Source organism: Macaca thibetana, chromosome 14 (assembly GCF_024542745.1).
Source record: "Macaca thibetana thibetana isolate TM-01 chromosome 14, ASM2454274v1, whole genome shotgun sequence".
Taxonomy (NCBI): Eukaryota; Metazoa; Chordata; class Mammalia; order Primates; family Cercopithecidae; genus Macaca; species Macaca thibetana.
This window is the reverse complement of record NC_065591.1, coordinates 20,228,130-20,243,981: the sequence shown is the minus strand read 5'-3', so window position 1 is coordinate 20,243,981 and position 15,852 is coordinate 20,228,130. Positions and strand designations below refer to the sequence as shown.

The following is a 15,852-nucleotide window of genomic DNA, read 5'->3' as shown; positions in this document are numbered from 1 at the left end:
GATCTTAAGGAGAAGACTCCACCACACATATATTGTTTGATAGAAATTCAGGCTGGGAGTGGTGGCTCACGCCTGTAACCCTAGCACTTTGAGAGGCCGAGGTGGGTGGATCACCTGAGGTCAGGAGTTCAAGACCAGCCTGGCCAACATGGTGAAACCCCATCTCTACTAAAAATACAAAAGATTAGCCAGGCGTGGTGGTGGGCGCCTGTAATCCCAGCAACTTGGAAGGCTGAAGCAAGAGAATTGCTGAACCCAGGAGGCAGAGGTTGCAGTGAGCCGAGATTGCACCATTACACTCCATTCTGGACAACAGAGCAAGACTCTGTCTCAAAAAGACAAAAAGGAAAGAAAAGAAAAGAAAAGAAAAGAAAGAAAGGAAAGAAAGAAAGTCAACACTTATTTATATTATTTTGTAAAACCTTAGAACTAATCTACTAGGGTTCCACTGAAAGCCACTTCAGTGATCCTGACTCTGCTGGAAAGAGGATGGAATTGTAGAGTTTGGTCACATGTGACAGTGGGTGACTGGGGACATGGATAGGGACCTGGGGACCAGACGCAGTGGCTTACACCTGTAACCTCAGCACTTTGGGAGGCCGAGGTGGGCAGATTACATGAGCTCAGGAATTCGAACCAGCCTAACCAACATGGCAAAGCCTCGCCTCTACTAAAAATACAAAAAATTTGCCAGGCGTTGTGGCGCACACCTATAATCTCAGCTGCTCAGGAGGCTGAGGCAGGAGAATCGCTTGAGCCCAGGAGGTGAAGGTTGCAGTGAGCCGAGATCATGCCACTGTACTCCAGCCTGGGCGACAGAGTGAGACTCCGTCTCAAAAAAAAAAAAAAAAAAAGGTGTGGGAACTCCTGCTGAGGGCCAAGCAATTTCAATAAAGCCTTTGGCCACGTGTTAGCTTCAAAGGGACAGCACTGGGGTCACCCAGGGGACCTCTCCGGCATTTGAAAAGATTCACTTAAGTGCACAGCAAGGTAGGCATCATGTTGGGAGAAAACTAGGCCACAAAAAGGAAGGCTTCCCGAAAACAGGATGCCTGTGCCTGCCAACTGGTAGGGGTACAGGACTGAGCCATGGGGCAAGGGGAAAAGAGGAGTTCTCCTTGCTTGCTCCCAAGTTCTTTAGGTTGGGTGAAAGGAAGACCTCCTATGAAAGGACCCAGAAGTGGGCTGAGTGGCAGCCTGTGTGGACAAGGGTGATGAGGAAATTCAGAGGCAGGAACCCATGGGTCTGGCCACTGCTCACTAACAGATTCAGAAGTAATGGTGAAGGAGAAACCAATATTCTCGCTTTGCCCCCTGGCTCTGTCTCCTTGCTCAAGCTGCCAGGTCACTGCCTAATGATCAAGCCTCTAGAGCTAGGCTGATGACAGAGAGGTCCCAGGTGACCTGCCAGGCCAGGAGTGGGTGGCATAGTAAAACTGAATTCCTTGCATGCCCGGAAGGGTAGCACATGAGTGAGAGTGAGGCACTGTCTAAGAAGGCAGGATAAAGAATACAGAGTGTGTATTTCAGAAAAGCAAAGAACTGTGACTTGAAACCAGCTGGAAGCATGAGAGGATATGCATGGCCGAGGGCTGCCTAGGGACACTTCCTCTGAATTGCTGGAAAAAGCAGAAAATAAAAGACACAGGGCTGCAAAGGACTGCCTAATAAAACCAAATTGTGAAGTAGCTATATGTTTGCTTCTTTATTAATTCATTAAATAACAGAGTCTAGCAGGAGATTTAATAAGTACCATAATTTAGAATGAGAGATGAGCGTAAATCTAATGTGAACCATCTGCAACAGCTGTAATGTGCAACCAAGGTATCTGTGATTTCCCTTGGGGACAAAGTCACACGTATGGATGATACACTATGGTTCTCACTGCTATTTCTACTTACAGAAAATACTGTTTCAGTTAGAGGTAAGTGAAAATAATGATGTCATTTTTTTTCCTATCCAAGACCATGAACCTTTTAATGCTATCTACAGACACAGGTTTGTGGACCCAGAATAAGAACCCCTGGGGGCCAAGCACAGTGCTTCATGCCTGTAACCCTAATATTTGAGAGGCTGAGGCAGGCAAATTGCTTGAACCCAGGAGTTTGAGACCAGCCTAGGCAACATGGTGAGACCTTGTCTCTACAAAACATACAAAAAAATTAGCCAGGCATGGTGGCACGTGCCTGTATTCCCAGCTACGTGGGAGGCTGAGGTGGGAGGATCACCTGAGCCCAGGAAGTTGAGACTTCAGTGAGCCTTGATCACACCACTGCACTCCAGCCTGGGTGATGGAGTCAGACCCCATGTAAAAAATAAACAAAACCCTTAGGAAAACTCCAAATTTCTTTTCAAAATCACTACAAACTTTCAACTTCATCCAGCCATTCAGGGTCAGAAATCAGATTTCTAGGAATGGCCTCCAAATCCAAAGAATTTTTCCAGCAGCCACAACTTACAAGTTACAGAGACACTGGCTATTAGACCTTGGACACCTCTGTTGGGATTATAGTAATCTAGACCCCTATTTTCCAGCCCCCATATCTTCTTTCCTCAAGGAACATCCTCAGAGAGCTTCCCTGGCTCTTGCCCTCCTCGTCAACAGGTGCCAAGTACATCACCCTCCTGTAATCTGCCACCCCTAACGCCACCTTCTTTACTTGCTTTGAAATGTCAATTGGTTGTCTTTTCTCAATTTACTGCATCTGGGCCAGTGGCTGAATGAATCTGAGAAGAATGGCAACCAAGTCATTGTGAGATCTCAGGTTCAACACATTCACACCCATAAATTCAGCCCCAAGTTGCCCACATCTTTGTCACTGAGGGAACCAGATAAGGGAATGTGGATGGGCAGGTATCATGTATCAACAAATATTTACTGTGCCCCTACTAGCTCACACTTGGTTACAAAGACATGGTGAGTGCATCCATATTTGAAGATGAGAATCCCCACTGGATGGTCTGTGAGATGACTTTATTCATTCACAATTTCTTATTGGACACCTACTAGTTTCCAGGCACTGAGTGGGTGCTGGGAATAAATATTACATCAATAAGTGAATATGAAAGATTGCATCCTAGTGTAAAGAATGCCATAGAAGGATTTGGAAAGAACAGTATAGGAGAGGATAACAGGAAGGGGGTGTTTTGTTTCATGTGTCAGTGGGCAAAATCCTCCCTAAGACTTTAAATGGAAAAAGACCTGAAGAATGAGAAGGAGTCATTTATATGAAAGGCCATAGAAAAATGAAGGGGCAGAAAAGGACTTGGTGTTTTAAAAGAATAATCATAAATCCAGGGAGGCCAAGACTGCTGATGAAGAAAGAAACTGGCCTGAGCTTGGCTGGAGAGGCAGGCACCTTCCATGTCAAAGCAGGTGAGTGGGTGGAGAGGAGTGGCTAATAGCGTGCCTCCAGAATCAGACAAGCTCAGCTAGAGTCTGGCTCTAAAACTTCTCTAGTTGTGCAGTTCTAGGCAAGTCGGTTACCTTCTCTAAGCCTCAGTTTCCTCATCTTTAAGTTAGGATAATTCTATGGCTCCCTCACTGGGTCAAGAAACGCACTAATTAGTGTAAAGCACTCTGAACAGTGCGCCTGGCACAGTGTACGCTATGTCATGGTTTGCTATGACCTCTTCCAAGCTCAGTGAGAACTTGTGGAGGATTTGAAGCAGGGGAGAGACACAGCCTGGTTTCTCTTTAACAGATGATCAGCTGTTCTGTGGGCTACTGGTCATCAATAAGACAACGCACTGGAAGAGACCCTAGAGGTCATTTACACCAACTACCTTCCCAGTGGTTCTCTCTGGGAAGGGGAGGGGACGGTGCCTGGAGAGACGTCACTGAAAGGCAGAAGAGTGGCAGTTCCTCAAGTGTGTTGGGCAGGAAAGAAGGTTGAGAGGCGGCCGGCCACGACTTCTGGAGAAGGGCTCCCAACCCCTGGCCAGTGGAAAGCCCACTATTCCCATTTCCAGATCGCCCCAAGTCCCACATTCTGCTGTGCAGCCGGCTCCTATTTAGCCACTGTCAATGTCACTATTCTTGGATTATAAGTGCCTCAAGGACAGCAGCCATTTCCTTTCCACTCTCACTGTACAGTGACTGACACAGGCCCCACACAACCGGGTCCTCTGAGCTTTTGAATTATTGATTGGAAAAAGGAAGATGGAGTCACAGCATTTTAATGCCACTCCTGGAACCTAGAGGGATCTAGAGGGTCTTTAGGCGGTCCTTCAAGTCATGCCCCTGCCCCAGGCCCATCCTTCAAATCACTCTAGCAAGACTCTTTGCCTCCTGGTTCTCCAGAGAACATTCTGCACTCTGCACTTTGGAAATGCATCCTGGAGGTCACAGCCTATGCAGGGAAATCCTTCCAAACCGCTTCCCCAGACCCCTTCTGTTGCTCTTTACAATGGGAGCACGGGCTATTTCCTGCACGAAGGAGCTCTGGCCATGAGCAAATGCATGGGATAAAAGCCCTCCTGTCTCCAGGGACATCTGCAGAGACATCTGCAGAGACATTTTGGGGGAGGCCATAGCAACCCCCTCTGACTGACCGGAGCTCAGAGCTGCTAGTGGGTGGGGAAGAGTCCTTCAGGCTCCTCGGGGATTCAGCTCTCCAGACCCCTCTAGCTCCTCAGCTCCTGCGGGACCGCAGCCACCTCCCGTCTGGCTTTCCAGGCATTACCTCTTCTCAGCTCTGGCAGGGCTTGCCCTACCCTGGCTCCACAACCACCATCCCCCTCCCTCTCACAGACCCCAGTCTTCGTCCCCATTCTGCAAGTTCCTCATTCTCCGGTTCCATTCAGGGTCTTCCCTAACCCTGGCGATTCCCCTCCCAGCCTCCCTCTCTTCTTACCCTTCCCAGCCCTAATTCTTATCCAGGTCCCTTTTCCTGTCCCCTCCCTTTAGCTCTCGCTGCTGGCCCCCATTCTTCTCTCAGTCCCCACAAGCCCCCCTACCCCCCCTCCGCTTCCTAATTCTCCTTCACCTCTCCCCCATCCCCCAGCCTCCCCTATCCCCCTGCCTTTTTGACTCCTTTACCTGTCCTCCAGCGCGTTTGCTGTCCCCTCTCCCCGCCAAGCTTTGTCGCGCAAAGATCCATGACCGTCCCCCACCCCATTTCCCCCTCTGCAGCTGCCCGGCGACCCCACCTCTCCTCTGGAGGGCCCGCGCGCCGCCCCCGCTCACCTGTTGTGCAGACCCGAGCAAGCTGGGCTTCGCCTTCTCCGGGTCGGGGTCCTGGTCCCGCGGCAGCAGCCCCTTCTTGGGGTGCATGTGCCGACACAAGCAGGTGACCCCGCACAGCGCGAGGATGCTGGTGGCCGTGCCCAGCGTGGCGCCCAGCGCGATCACAGGCACCGACAGCACCATGGTGCCCGCTCCCCCAGCTGGGCTGGGTCCCGCCGCCGTGCACCTTCCCCGGGCCGGGCCCGCCTCCAGGCAGCTCCCGGGATCCGGGCGAGCCAGCAGCTCTCCCGCCGCCAGAGGGGCGGGGACGGAGGGAGGGAGGATGGCTGCGAGGACGTCAGAGGAGGCTGGACCCGGAGCCACGTCAACTGGCACCCCCTTCTCGCCAACACGTGACCGGACCCCCACCCCAACAGGAGCCGGAGCCTTCCAGGTGGAAGGAGCCTTGGGGTTGTTTCAGGCCATTCTTAATGCTTTGTGTACAACAGGGGACAACTGGGCCCAAGATGTGTTGGAGCCTGTGGAGGTCACACTGTGTTAGTGGACAAACCTGGGCTCCAACCATATCTGCCACTCTAGGAGTCACTTTCCCAGACTACTAGCTCCTTGCTCACCCTTCTACCCCAGCGGCTGGCCAAGCTGGCTGTAAAATTGGGTCCTCCCAGAGTTTTTTCAAACACAAAACTGGATATTTCCCAGCTCCCCAACCTGGGAGATGGTTCTTACAGGGAAAAGGAACAGGCCACAGATAGAGGGAACCAATGGGATGTCTGGGTTGAGGCTGTACCTGTGACCTGCTGAAGATGGATAATACAGCTGCATCCCCTTAGGGCTGCCCAAGAGTTCACCTTTATTACCTAATTTAATCAGCAGGTATTCTCATCTTTATATATAGATGAGGAAGCTGAGGCTCAGAAGAGAGGTGCACAGGTAGAAAAATCATCACCCTGAACCCAGGTTTATGCTTGCAGATTCCAAGTCCACACTCAAAAGGACTTGTCTTAGGAGGATAAAGAAGATAAAATGCAGCAGCTCGGAGTACACACTTGATTCAGAGAGGGTGAGCATAAAAGTATGCTTAGAACAAGGGGAAATTAGAATTCCAGGCTTAAGGACTGTCTTACCTCAAGAAAACAGTGACTTTTTAGTGCTTTTCATTATATGCAGTGTTGAATTTAATTCAGCAGATATCTGCTGTGGGTTGGCTGTGCTCTAGGCGTGCTGGGCATGTGTGAAAAGGGTTGTAGGTGATTTCATCCACAATAGAGCTTTCACATTCTATGAGCCAATGTCTCCTAAATCTATAGCCTCTCCAGCCAGACCTTTTCTTCTGAGCTGTAGCTGTGACCACCACCTGGAACCCACCCATCCTCCAGTTTTTCAGCTATCTACACTTGCGTAAAAACCCACTCATGACTTACTGGCTTAGACCAGTTATTTTGTTACTTGTCATGATTTCGTGGGTTGGCTGGGCTCAGTTGGGTGGTTTTCCTGCTCAACATGTTGTCTTCTGGGACTGCAGTCATCTAGGGGTTCCGTTGGACTGGAACATCAGCTCTCCAGACACCATTGCAGATAGTGCAATGGTGAACTCCCGGGGTGAGCAGTAGGTGCTGGCTGCCACTGGGATCACAATGGGGCTGTCAACTGGTGTATTTTGATTCTCCTCTATGTCACCTCTCCATGGTGCTGCAGCTGCTCACAGCATGCTAGCTGGGTTCTAAGAGGAATGAAACAGAAGCTGCCAGTTGTCTTAAGGCCTGGGTTCAGAAGTTCTAGAACACTCACTATTTGATCAAAACAATAGTCTCCCTCTAGTTCTTGCCTTCAGTGACATCAAAAGGGAGGTGTCCAAAATACAAAGCTGATCATGTCACTCACACAAGTAACAGCTCTCAAAGGTTCTCCAAGAATAAACCCAAGAGACTCAACCTTTATCCAAATCCCTTTGTGATGTGGTCCCTGCTAAGCCCTCCAGACTCCTCTCTACATGCTTCCCAATGTGCCCCTGAGCCTCAGCCACCCCACAGACTTGGGATTCCTTCAACAAGCTAACATCTTTAGAGTCTCCATGTCATCACCCATGGGTGCATACAGCAGGCACTCAGTAACTGTGGAATAATTCATATGATCATCTTATGCAGAATTTCCAGTGATTTGAAGGAATCCCGTTTGTGATATGAGCTCCATTTTAGTAAATTGACTTTTCCACAAGTATTTATTGTGTGCCTGCTGTATGCCAGGCACATTGTCCTACTGATCCCTATTTGCTGCAAACTGTAGAGCTGAGGCACTGCAGTCCCCGGTGACAGCCTTAGCAATCTCTCACATAAGAGCTGCCCTGGGAGGTTTTCTTGGCTCTGGGGCCTGGCAATGCAAAATGTTTTGTGGAAATAGAGGTTTAATTAATGCTGTCAGCTCCAGGTCTCCCATGCTCAAACGGCTGCCACTACTCATAACAGGATCTGGGGTGGGGTTAAAGGGGAAGAATGAAGAATACTTAATATCAGAAAATGTCCGATGGGGATCAGACACCTGTCACGTGATGCATTGTTACTATGGTTACTGGGATGACAGCAGCTGCAGTGGCCTTCATTTATAACAGGAAGAGGGACCCCAGCCCAAGAAGAAGAGCTTGCCTTGTGCCTCTTTCACACACAATGAACCGATGGCAGAGCTAGGAATAGACCCTAGGGGATTTGAAGCCCAGTTGAGTCATCAGGACTCTGGGCTACCTTTGCTACCCAACCAGTCACCCTCATACATCTCATCAAAGATATGACGTTTGCTTCTTGGTTAATGATATGCAGACAGTGGCTTTTAATGACAACCCACTAAAACAGGCCTCACTAGGTTCCTTTGAAAAATGAGAGTATGCATATGCAGTTAACAGAGTCAGCTGAGTGGATCAGTTAAGACAGTCTGAGGCTGGGACTCGCAAATAATTGGAAGTGCTGAGGCCACATTTCTAACAGCAGACAGAGCAAGATGCTTAGGAGGTATCTACGAGGCTGAGGGATAGATCTCTGAAGGCTCCCCAGCCTCTGGATGAAATGTCCCCATTGTTATTTTGATCAATACTGTACATGTTAGATGTTTAAATATTCTGAGTAATTACTCTGAATTTCTAAGGTACTAAAATGCTTTTATCTGGAGAAAAGGATTTCAAACATAGGAGGTTCTCTTATTTAGCAAACATCTGTGGTGTCTATATATGGTGCTATGCAGGAGGGAGGAAAATATACTAGCAGAATAACTGAATTTTAACATTGCAAGTCTTTCAGATATAACCTGTGGAATCATTTTATTTTACCAATAAGGAAACTGAGATTCAGAGACATTGTGACTTGCCCAAAGGGTGGGAGTTAATGACAACCGGGATGGTGTTTTAGGTCAGGGTAAACTAGATTCTGCTGCAGTAACAAATAACTCAAAATCTCAGAGATTAACTCAATAAAAGTATACATCTCCCTCTTTTCTCGATTGAATGAGGGTCAGATGACTCATTTGGGTAGTTCTTCTCCAACTGGTGACTCGGGAATCCGGGCTGCTTCTGTCTTGTGACTCCTTCACTTCCAGCCACGCAGGGAAGAGAAAGAGCCTTGAGGACTACTTGTGGCATTCTAGAGGACATGCCTGGAAATGGACGACACAGAGCACCCCATTCCACCGGCCAGAATTTGGTAACAGGACAAACATAACAGCAAGAGCGGCTGGGAAATGCAGAGGAGAATGTGGAGATGTGTGATCAAAAGTACTCCTGCCACAGAAGCCAGAGCCTTGTCTAGTACTTATTTCTCTAATTTATTCACTCATTCAGCAGATGTTGTGAGTTTCTATGACCAGGTACTGTGCCGGGTGATACAGCAAAGAGAGTGAGTAAAACCAGGCCTGGTCTCTCTTGCCACGGAGAGTTTACATTCCCATGGGGAAGACGGATGCTCATCATTCATCACACTTGTCAAATTACAAATGTGATACAGGCTAAGAAGAAAAGGTGAAGGGTAGAGACTTGACTTGTTCAGAAATATCACAGAAGGCTTCCTGGAAGAAGAAAGAATTGAACTGAGGTGTCAAAGAATAGAGTTAACTCAACGAAGAAGGAGGAGAGAGTATGTCAGGCAGAACAACAGCATGTTCAGCGGTCCTGTGATGGAACAGCACAGTGGGGACGGAGCAGCGGTGGACTGACCAATCAGCTCTCCGGAAAAAAAAAAAAAAGGATTTTTAGCATTTGTTGATTTTTCTGGTGTAAAGTAACCCCACCGTGGTCGATTTCCAGCTACCAACAAATTCCTGAATATTTCCCATTGGCTCTTGTGAGCTTGGAGGAGCCAGTTTCAGCACACAACTAGGAGAGTGTGACTGAGCCTGAAGGAAGAAATAGGGGCCAGATAACAGGGCTCAGAGGCCACAGTGGAAAGCCATAGCATGTTTTTAGGCAGAGGAGCATGACATAATCAGATTTGTGTTTTTAAAAGATTCCTAGCCAGGTGTAGTGGCTCACGTCTATAATCCCAGCACTTTGGGAGGCTGAGGCAGGCAGATTGCTTGAGTCCAGGAGTTCAGTACCACCCTGGGTAACATGGGGAAACCCTGTCTTAAGAAAGAAAGAAAGAAAGAAAGAAAGAAAGAAAGAAAGAAAGAAAGAAAGAAAGAAAGAAAGAAAGAAAGAAAGAAAGAAAGAAAGAAAGAGAAAGAAAGAAAAAGAAAATTCCTCTGGCTAAAGTGTTGGAGGGAATGGGGAGGAACAAAGTGACAAAGTGGGTGCTGGTGGACTAAAGAGGAAGGCATAGTAGGCACCCAGGGAGAGAGGCTGTGCTTCCCTTCAGAAATGAAAAGTTCATGGCAGGCTGAAATTGTTGACAGCACAAGGAGAGGGCAGGTACATGTGGGCAAGTCACTTTTCCTCTCTGGCCCCCAGTTTTCAGCTCTGTGCTGCTAGCTCTCTCATTTGGTGACTTTGCAGGTTCTCCAAGCTGGACCATGACTGACTGGGTGTTCCCCAAGCCCAAGTCCCTTGCCAAAGGTGAGATGTGCAGGAAGAAGTTGCCTGGGATAACGGTGGAAATTCTGAGCCCCACAGCAGGGTCTTGCAGAGCCCAGGAGAACTGAGACACTAACAGTGAGGACAGTAAGTAGCACAGCTCAGTCCAGACCCAGGTGCGAGGTCCACTCCCAGGACCCCTGTTGCTGACTCTGAGCAATTCTGGGCTTTATCTTAAAGCACAAAGGAGAAAGGGGAGAAAGGGACTGGGGGTTCTGATCCAGAAATCCAAGTCTTTGAATAGTAAGAAACTCTTCTGGTGTTGGAGCAAATTACAGTGTTACTGTATTAACCACTAGGTAAACAGCTGCCCTGGCATGGCCTTTTCAACAATGCAGGATTCTTTCAAATCCTAATTCCATCTCAGCACAAGATAAAGCCACACATTCTAGTGATCATGGGCATGGCTCCTTGATTCCCTTCCATTTATTCTGAAGCTAATCTAAAGGCTCCAGTTGGTTCTAGGGTTCTGGAGTGTACAACAATTACAAGACATCATCTGAAGGATTTTGCCTGCCATATCAGAAGCAAGGTTCCCATTTTTTTCAGAAATGAGGTGCTTAACCTTTTGGGGTTCATGTGAATATAATAAAAGCAATTTTCTTTTCCAGAAAAATGTCTGAATGTAATATATATATATATATATAAAATTTGGTTTTGGTATGTAACTCTAAATTGTTCAAGGATCATATAATGCCTTGAACCCCGCAGATTAGGAGTCTCTAGTGTGGTTGAAAGAAGAGTGGACTTGAAATAAGAAGAAATGGGTTCAAATCCTTTGTCTTCGTGTGCACTAAGCTGTGTGATTCATTGGCAAGTAACCTTGATATTTTGAAGCCTTAGTTTTCTTATTGGTAAAATAGGGGCAATCATCTCTACTTTACAGGGATGTTGTGAGGATGGCCTAAAGCATAGTGCTGTACAAATAACACAGGATTCTTGATTAATGTTAATTTTAAAATTCAAATGATCTCATTTGTTCTTGACCCTCTAATTTCTTAATAAAGCAGTTTGGCTTAGTGAAAACAGTGTATATTGAAGTCCCACAGGTATGTGTTACTCTAGCTCTATTGCTTATTAGCTGGGAGTCCCAGGATGGACAAATTAGCTTAAACTGATTAAACTTTCATTTCTTTATTTGCAGAAAGTGGGTGATAAATGATTTGGAAATGTGGTTGCAATTATTCCCTTTCCTGTGTCCATACCCTTTTGCAATGTGACTTTGCCAAAGAGGTTGAGTCTATTGATCCACTTCTTAATCTGGGCTGGCCTTGTGATTTGTTTTGGCTAATTGACTGTGGTGGAAGTTACATTGTGCCAAATTCTAAGCCTAGGTCTTGAGAGATCCTGGAAGATTCCACTCTCCATCATAGAATCCTGCCCAGCCACCATGTGAAGAAGCCCAGTCTATCTTGTAGAAGGGTGAGAGATTAAGTGAGCTTGTTATTCCCATGACCCCAACGCAAGCCAATTACCAGAATCAGAGCTCATGACTGAATCCAGATAAAACTAGAAAAGCCACTCCACTGAGCCCAGCCAAAGAGCTAACCCACAGAATAATGAGCTAAATTAAAATTATAAGTCATTTTAAGCCACTAAATTTGAGAGCGTTATGTGTCAAGAGTTGATACAAATGGGGAGATGATAGTCTCCTCGACAGGATTGCTGTGAAAATATGTAATGCTAATTTTTGTACGCATAGGACCTGGCACATGGAAGCTGCACAACAAATGGCTTGGATTATCATTCCTGGTTCCCAAAGGCAGTGTTACCAAGCACTTCCAGCAACACCTGATAGATACACCAGCTCATTAACAATTGTACAAGAATCAATCTTATAGACTCCAACACTTGAGAAGGGTACAATATTAGGTCTCTGAACCAACCTTCACTCAACCAACTTTCTAGATTGACCCAAGCTATTCGCCACTCCTTCTGGAGAATGCTGCCTGATGCCCACAGCCTGTTCTCTCATTGCTCTTTTTCCCCCTCCAATGGAGTCATCTACTCACTCACAGTTAGTTGTGTTTGTCTCAGAATCTTTTTATGCCAGTTGATCTCATTATTCATTTAAAACTGTAATTAACTGATATGTAAACTAATTACATAGAAGTATAAAGGAAAGTTAGTTCTGTGAGAACTAAGGTGAGTGCTTTGCAAAGACCCATTAGGGTAAGTTGCTTTTAGAACTGCTGTTAAAATATATATGAGCAAGTTATCTGTAAAAGGTTGGCACAACTCACAAAATTCTTGAAGGACTCTGCCATCAGATCGCCGGGAAAGTGTCTCCAAGTTCTTCCTCCACTGTAGAGAATGCAGGACTGGAAATTATAAACGAGGTATGGTGGGTATGCACAGGAGGTAACAGTGCTAACATTTATTAAGTGCTTCCTCAGGCTTGGCGCTGAGCATTTTGTCTGTACTAATGTATTTAGAAATTTAAAACGTTTTGGCACAGAGTTTAATCATCAAAATTTGGGAAAATTAATGCAGACTATGATTTAGATTAAAATACAATGTTTAAAATGTGTGTCATTTTGAACTTATAGAAGTATAAACTACAGATGAAAAGTACATAGGTCATAAGCACAGCATGGTGGATTTTCACAATGCGAACTCATCTGTTTATCCAGCGCCTAGGTCAAAAAATACAATACTCACATCCCCCAAACTCTCCATGTTTTGTTTCTAGGATTCCCCCATTTTAAACGGCATTTTTAGATGGACTGAACAAGAATACTCTATGGCTGGGAAGAGGAACCACCAGCACTGCCCTACGAATTGGAAGATGCTGCCACCTGGAGGATGTTGGGGGAAATGAACCCTCCCCTAGGTCTTGACTCCCAGTCTTTTTTTTTTTTTTTTGAGATGGAATGTGGCTGTATTGCCTAGGCTGGAGTGGCACAATCTCGGCTCACTGCAACCTCCACCTCCCAGGTTCAAGCAAACCTCCTGCCTCAGCCTCCCAAGTAGCTAGGATTACAGGTGCCCGCCACCACCTCCAGCTACTTTTGTATTTTTAGTAGAGACAGGGTTTCACCATATTGGCCAGGTTGCCCTTGAACTCCTGACCTCAGGTGATCCACCCACTTTGGGCTCCCAAACTGCTGGGATTACAGGCATGAGCCACCATGACTGGCCGACTCCCAGACCTTTACCTCTCCCTATGTGTCCTTTGCCTTTTATGTAAAATTACCAGCTCTCCACCCACTGTCCCATCACTCTCCATTCCCCATCGCCTTACTTTTTCAAACCCTTAGCACTTGTCATTATTTAATATTCCTTCTAATTCTCCTTACCTGTCTAATTTATCTTGCTGATGGTCTGAGTTCCTCTTCTGGAATAGAGGCCCTAGGAAGGCAGGTGTAGGGTCTGAGTTGTCTAGCGGTATGTCTCCAGCCCTGGCACATCACAGCGCTTCAATATGTATGTCAAGTGGACAGACAGGAGCCCTGTCCCTGACCCACAGCCCTGCCCTGTGGGCCTTAACCCAAGCCCTGAGGCTTCACTGCACCTTCACGCACAGCCCCTTTGCAAGCTAACACCACTGCTCCCCTTCTCACCATACCTTGTGGGGAGAGCCAAAAGGAGAGTCCAGAAATGCCTGGCACTGTGTAAACTTCTCCAGGGCTGAAATAGGAGGATCCATGGCCAGAGCCCCTGACCACTCTAGCTTGTGTCATAGCCTGTGCTAGTGGCAGGCAAGCTGGAAAGTCTCCCTGTGTCATGGTTAAGCCAGACCAGTCTACTCTCCAGTGAATTCGAGTTCCACAAAGGAACCAGCTGGGTGGCCTCTCACAACGCACTTTATCTTGGTGAGGCTCAGTTTTGCTATCTATTAAATGGAGAGAATGAAGTGGTACAATGGGCACCATGTGCTTCACCCAGTGCCTGGCATGTGGTTAGCACTCAACTGTTGGAAATGATTACCACTATTTTGAAGGGTTAGGACTGAAAGGAAACCTCAAGGTCCTATGGTCCAGGAGAAGCACTTTTCATTGTTATTTGAAAATTCCGCCATAGTTTTATGTGGGAATTCAGAATAAAAGACAAGGTGCCGTGGTGGAAAGAAGGTGGGATAAAGAATCCTCTGGGATCACTGCATCCTTGAGTCCTCCTCCCCACTGTACACACCGTCCACCTCTAGGGACAGTCAGAGCCACCCCGAAAGCACTCTGAGACCACCGACGGTGATCTCCAGCCTTGTTTTACAGATGGGAACACCAAGGTCAAGAGAGGAGATTGCTGGGCTGGCTCCCAGGCCTCCTGACTCTCTGTCTAGGCTTCATTTCAGGCTGTCTGCTACTTCCTAAGCTATTCACGGTTTTATTTCTTAGCTGGTTAGTGAAGGCCCCAAGGGGAAAGTGAGGTCTTTTTACCTTACTTAGATCAGGGTGGGCTTCCAGATGGAGCAGGAGGAATTTGGGAGGCTTTTGACAAAGACTTAATAGCATGTTGGAGAAGGAATCTCGCAGCCAAAATCAAATTGGTGAATTTGCCGAACTTTTAGGCAAAGCCAGGGCCAATGTGGTGTCATGGAGCAGACGCCAGAGGGAGTTGGGGAATTATTGTGAAAACAGAATCAAATAATCAGTGAAAAGTACTTTGAAGATTGCTGAAGTGCTAGATAAATGACAAGATGTTTATTGTAATCCATATAATCATTATGCTTTATGTTAATCAACAGGCCTGGAAGTAATTCTAATTAAGAGGAGATTCAACACTATGAATAAAAATTATCTGGTGTGGTCTGCAAAATGCTGATTTCTGGGCCCCACCTCAAGAGATGCTGGTTCAGGGATCACCCATGGGCCTAGTGTTGAAAAGTAATAAAATCTGAACCTTCATCCTTTGCTCCAGTTCTGTCATAAAACTGAGTTATTTATTTATTGCTTATAACACTAACTACATTTCAAGTCTTGGCCTCAAACTTTCAAGTGTTCATAATTAACATAAGCGTCTCAGGAATGAACAAAGGCAACATTCCCTCTCTTTGACAGCTGCAGTGAGAGTAAGGTCTTTTCATTTTTTATTTTTGCAAACAATCTGCTTAGATGCAGTATAAAACTGAGCTCATTTGTGAGAACATCCATCTCAGTTTCTGTGCGAGATAGAGACATGTGGGATGTGGCTGATTGTCTTCAGGGATGACCGTGAATTCCTTCACTCCCTTTACATGGAGAGGTGGATTCCAATTTCCCTCACCTTCAGTGTCAACTGGCCTTGGTGATTTGCTTGGCCAACAGAGTGTGGTGGAAGTGACGTTCTGAAATTTCTAAACTAGTTCATAGGAAGCCTGTCAGCTTCTGCCTGCCTGACTCCACTGGCACCCTCACTCCGGGTGTTCATTCTCAGAATTCAGCTTCTTTTTCTAAATTTTTATTTTTATTTTTTGTGGGTAAATATTAGGTATATATATTTGTGGGGTAAATAAGATGTTTTGGTATAATGCAAGCATGCAATATGAAATAAGAACATCATGGAGAATGGGGTATTCATCCCATCAAGCTTTATCCTTTGAGTTACAAACAATCCAATTATGTTCCATAAGTTATTATGTACTATTAAGTTGTTATTCACTGTACTCACCCTATTGTGCTATCGAATAGTAGGTCTT

General features: G+C 46.4%; 2 protein-coding genes across 2 annotated transcripts in view; one reads left to right on the top strand and one right to left on the bottom strand.

Moving 5' to 3' along the window:
• SYT13 (synaptotagmin 13) overlaps nucleotides 1-5,491 on the bottom strand; it is a 46,384-nt gene extending 40,893 nt beyond the window's left edge. The window contains exon 1 of the mRNA XM_050757606.1: nucleotides 5,189-5,491. Within this exon, the coding sequence (XP_050613563.1) occupies nucleotides 5,189-5,371 (183 nt within the window). The 5' untranslated portion in view covers nucleotides 5,372-5,491. The remainder of the gene's footprint in view (nucleotides 1-5,188) is intronic.
• MAPK8IP1 (mitogen-activated protein kinase 8 interacting protein 1) overlaps nucleotides 1-15,852 on the top strand; it is a 631,105-nt gene that overhangs the window by 17,917 nt on the left and 597,336 nt on the right. The gene's annotated exons all lie outside the window — the stretch shown is intronic.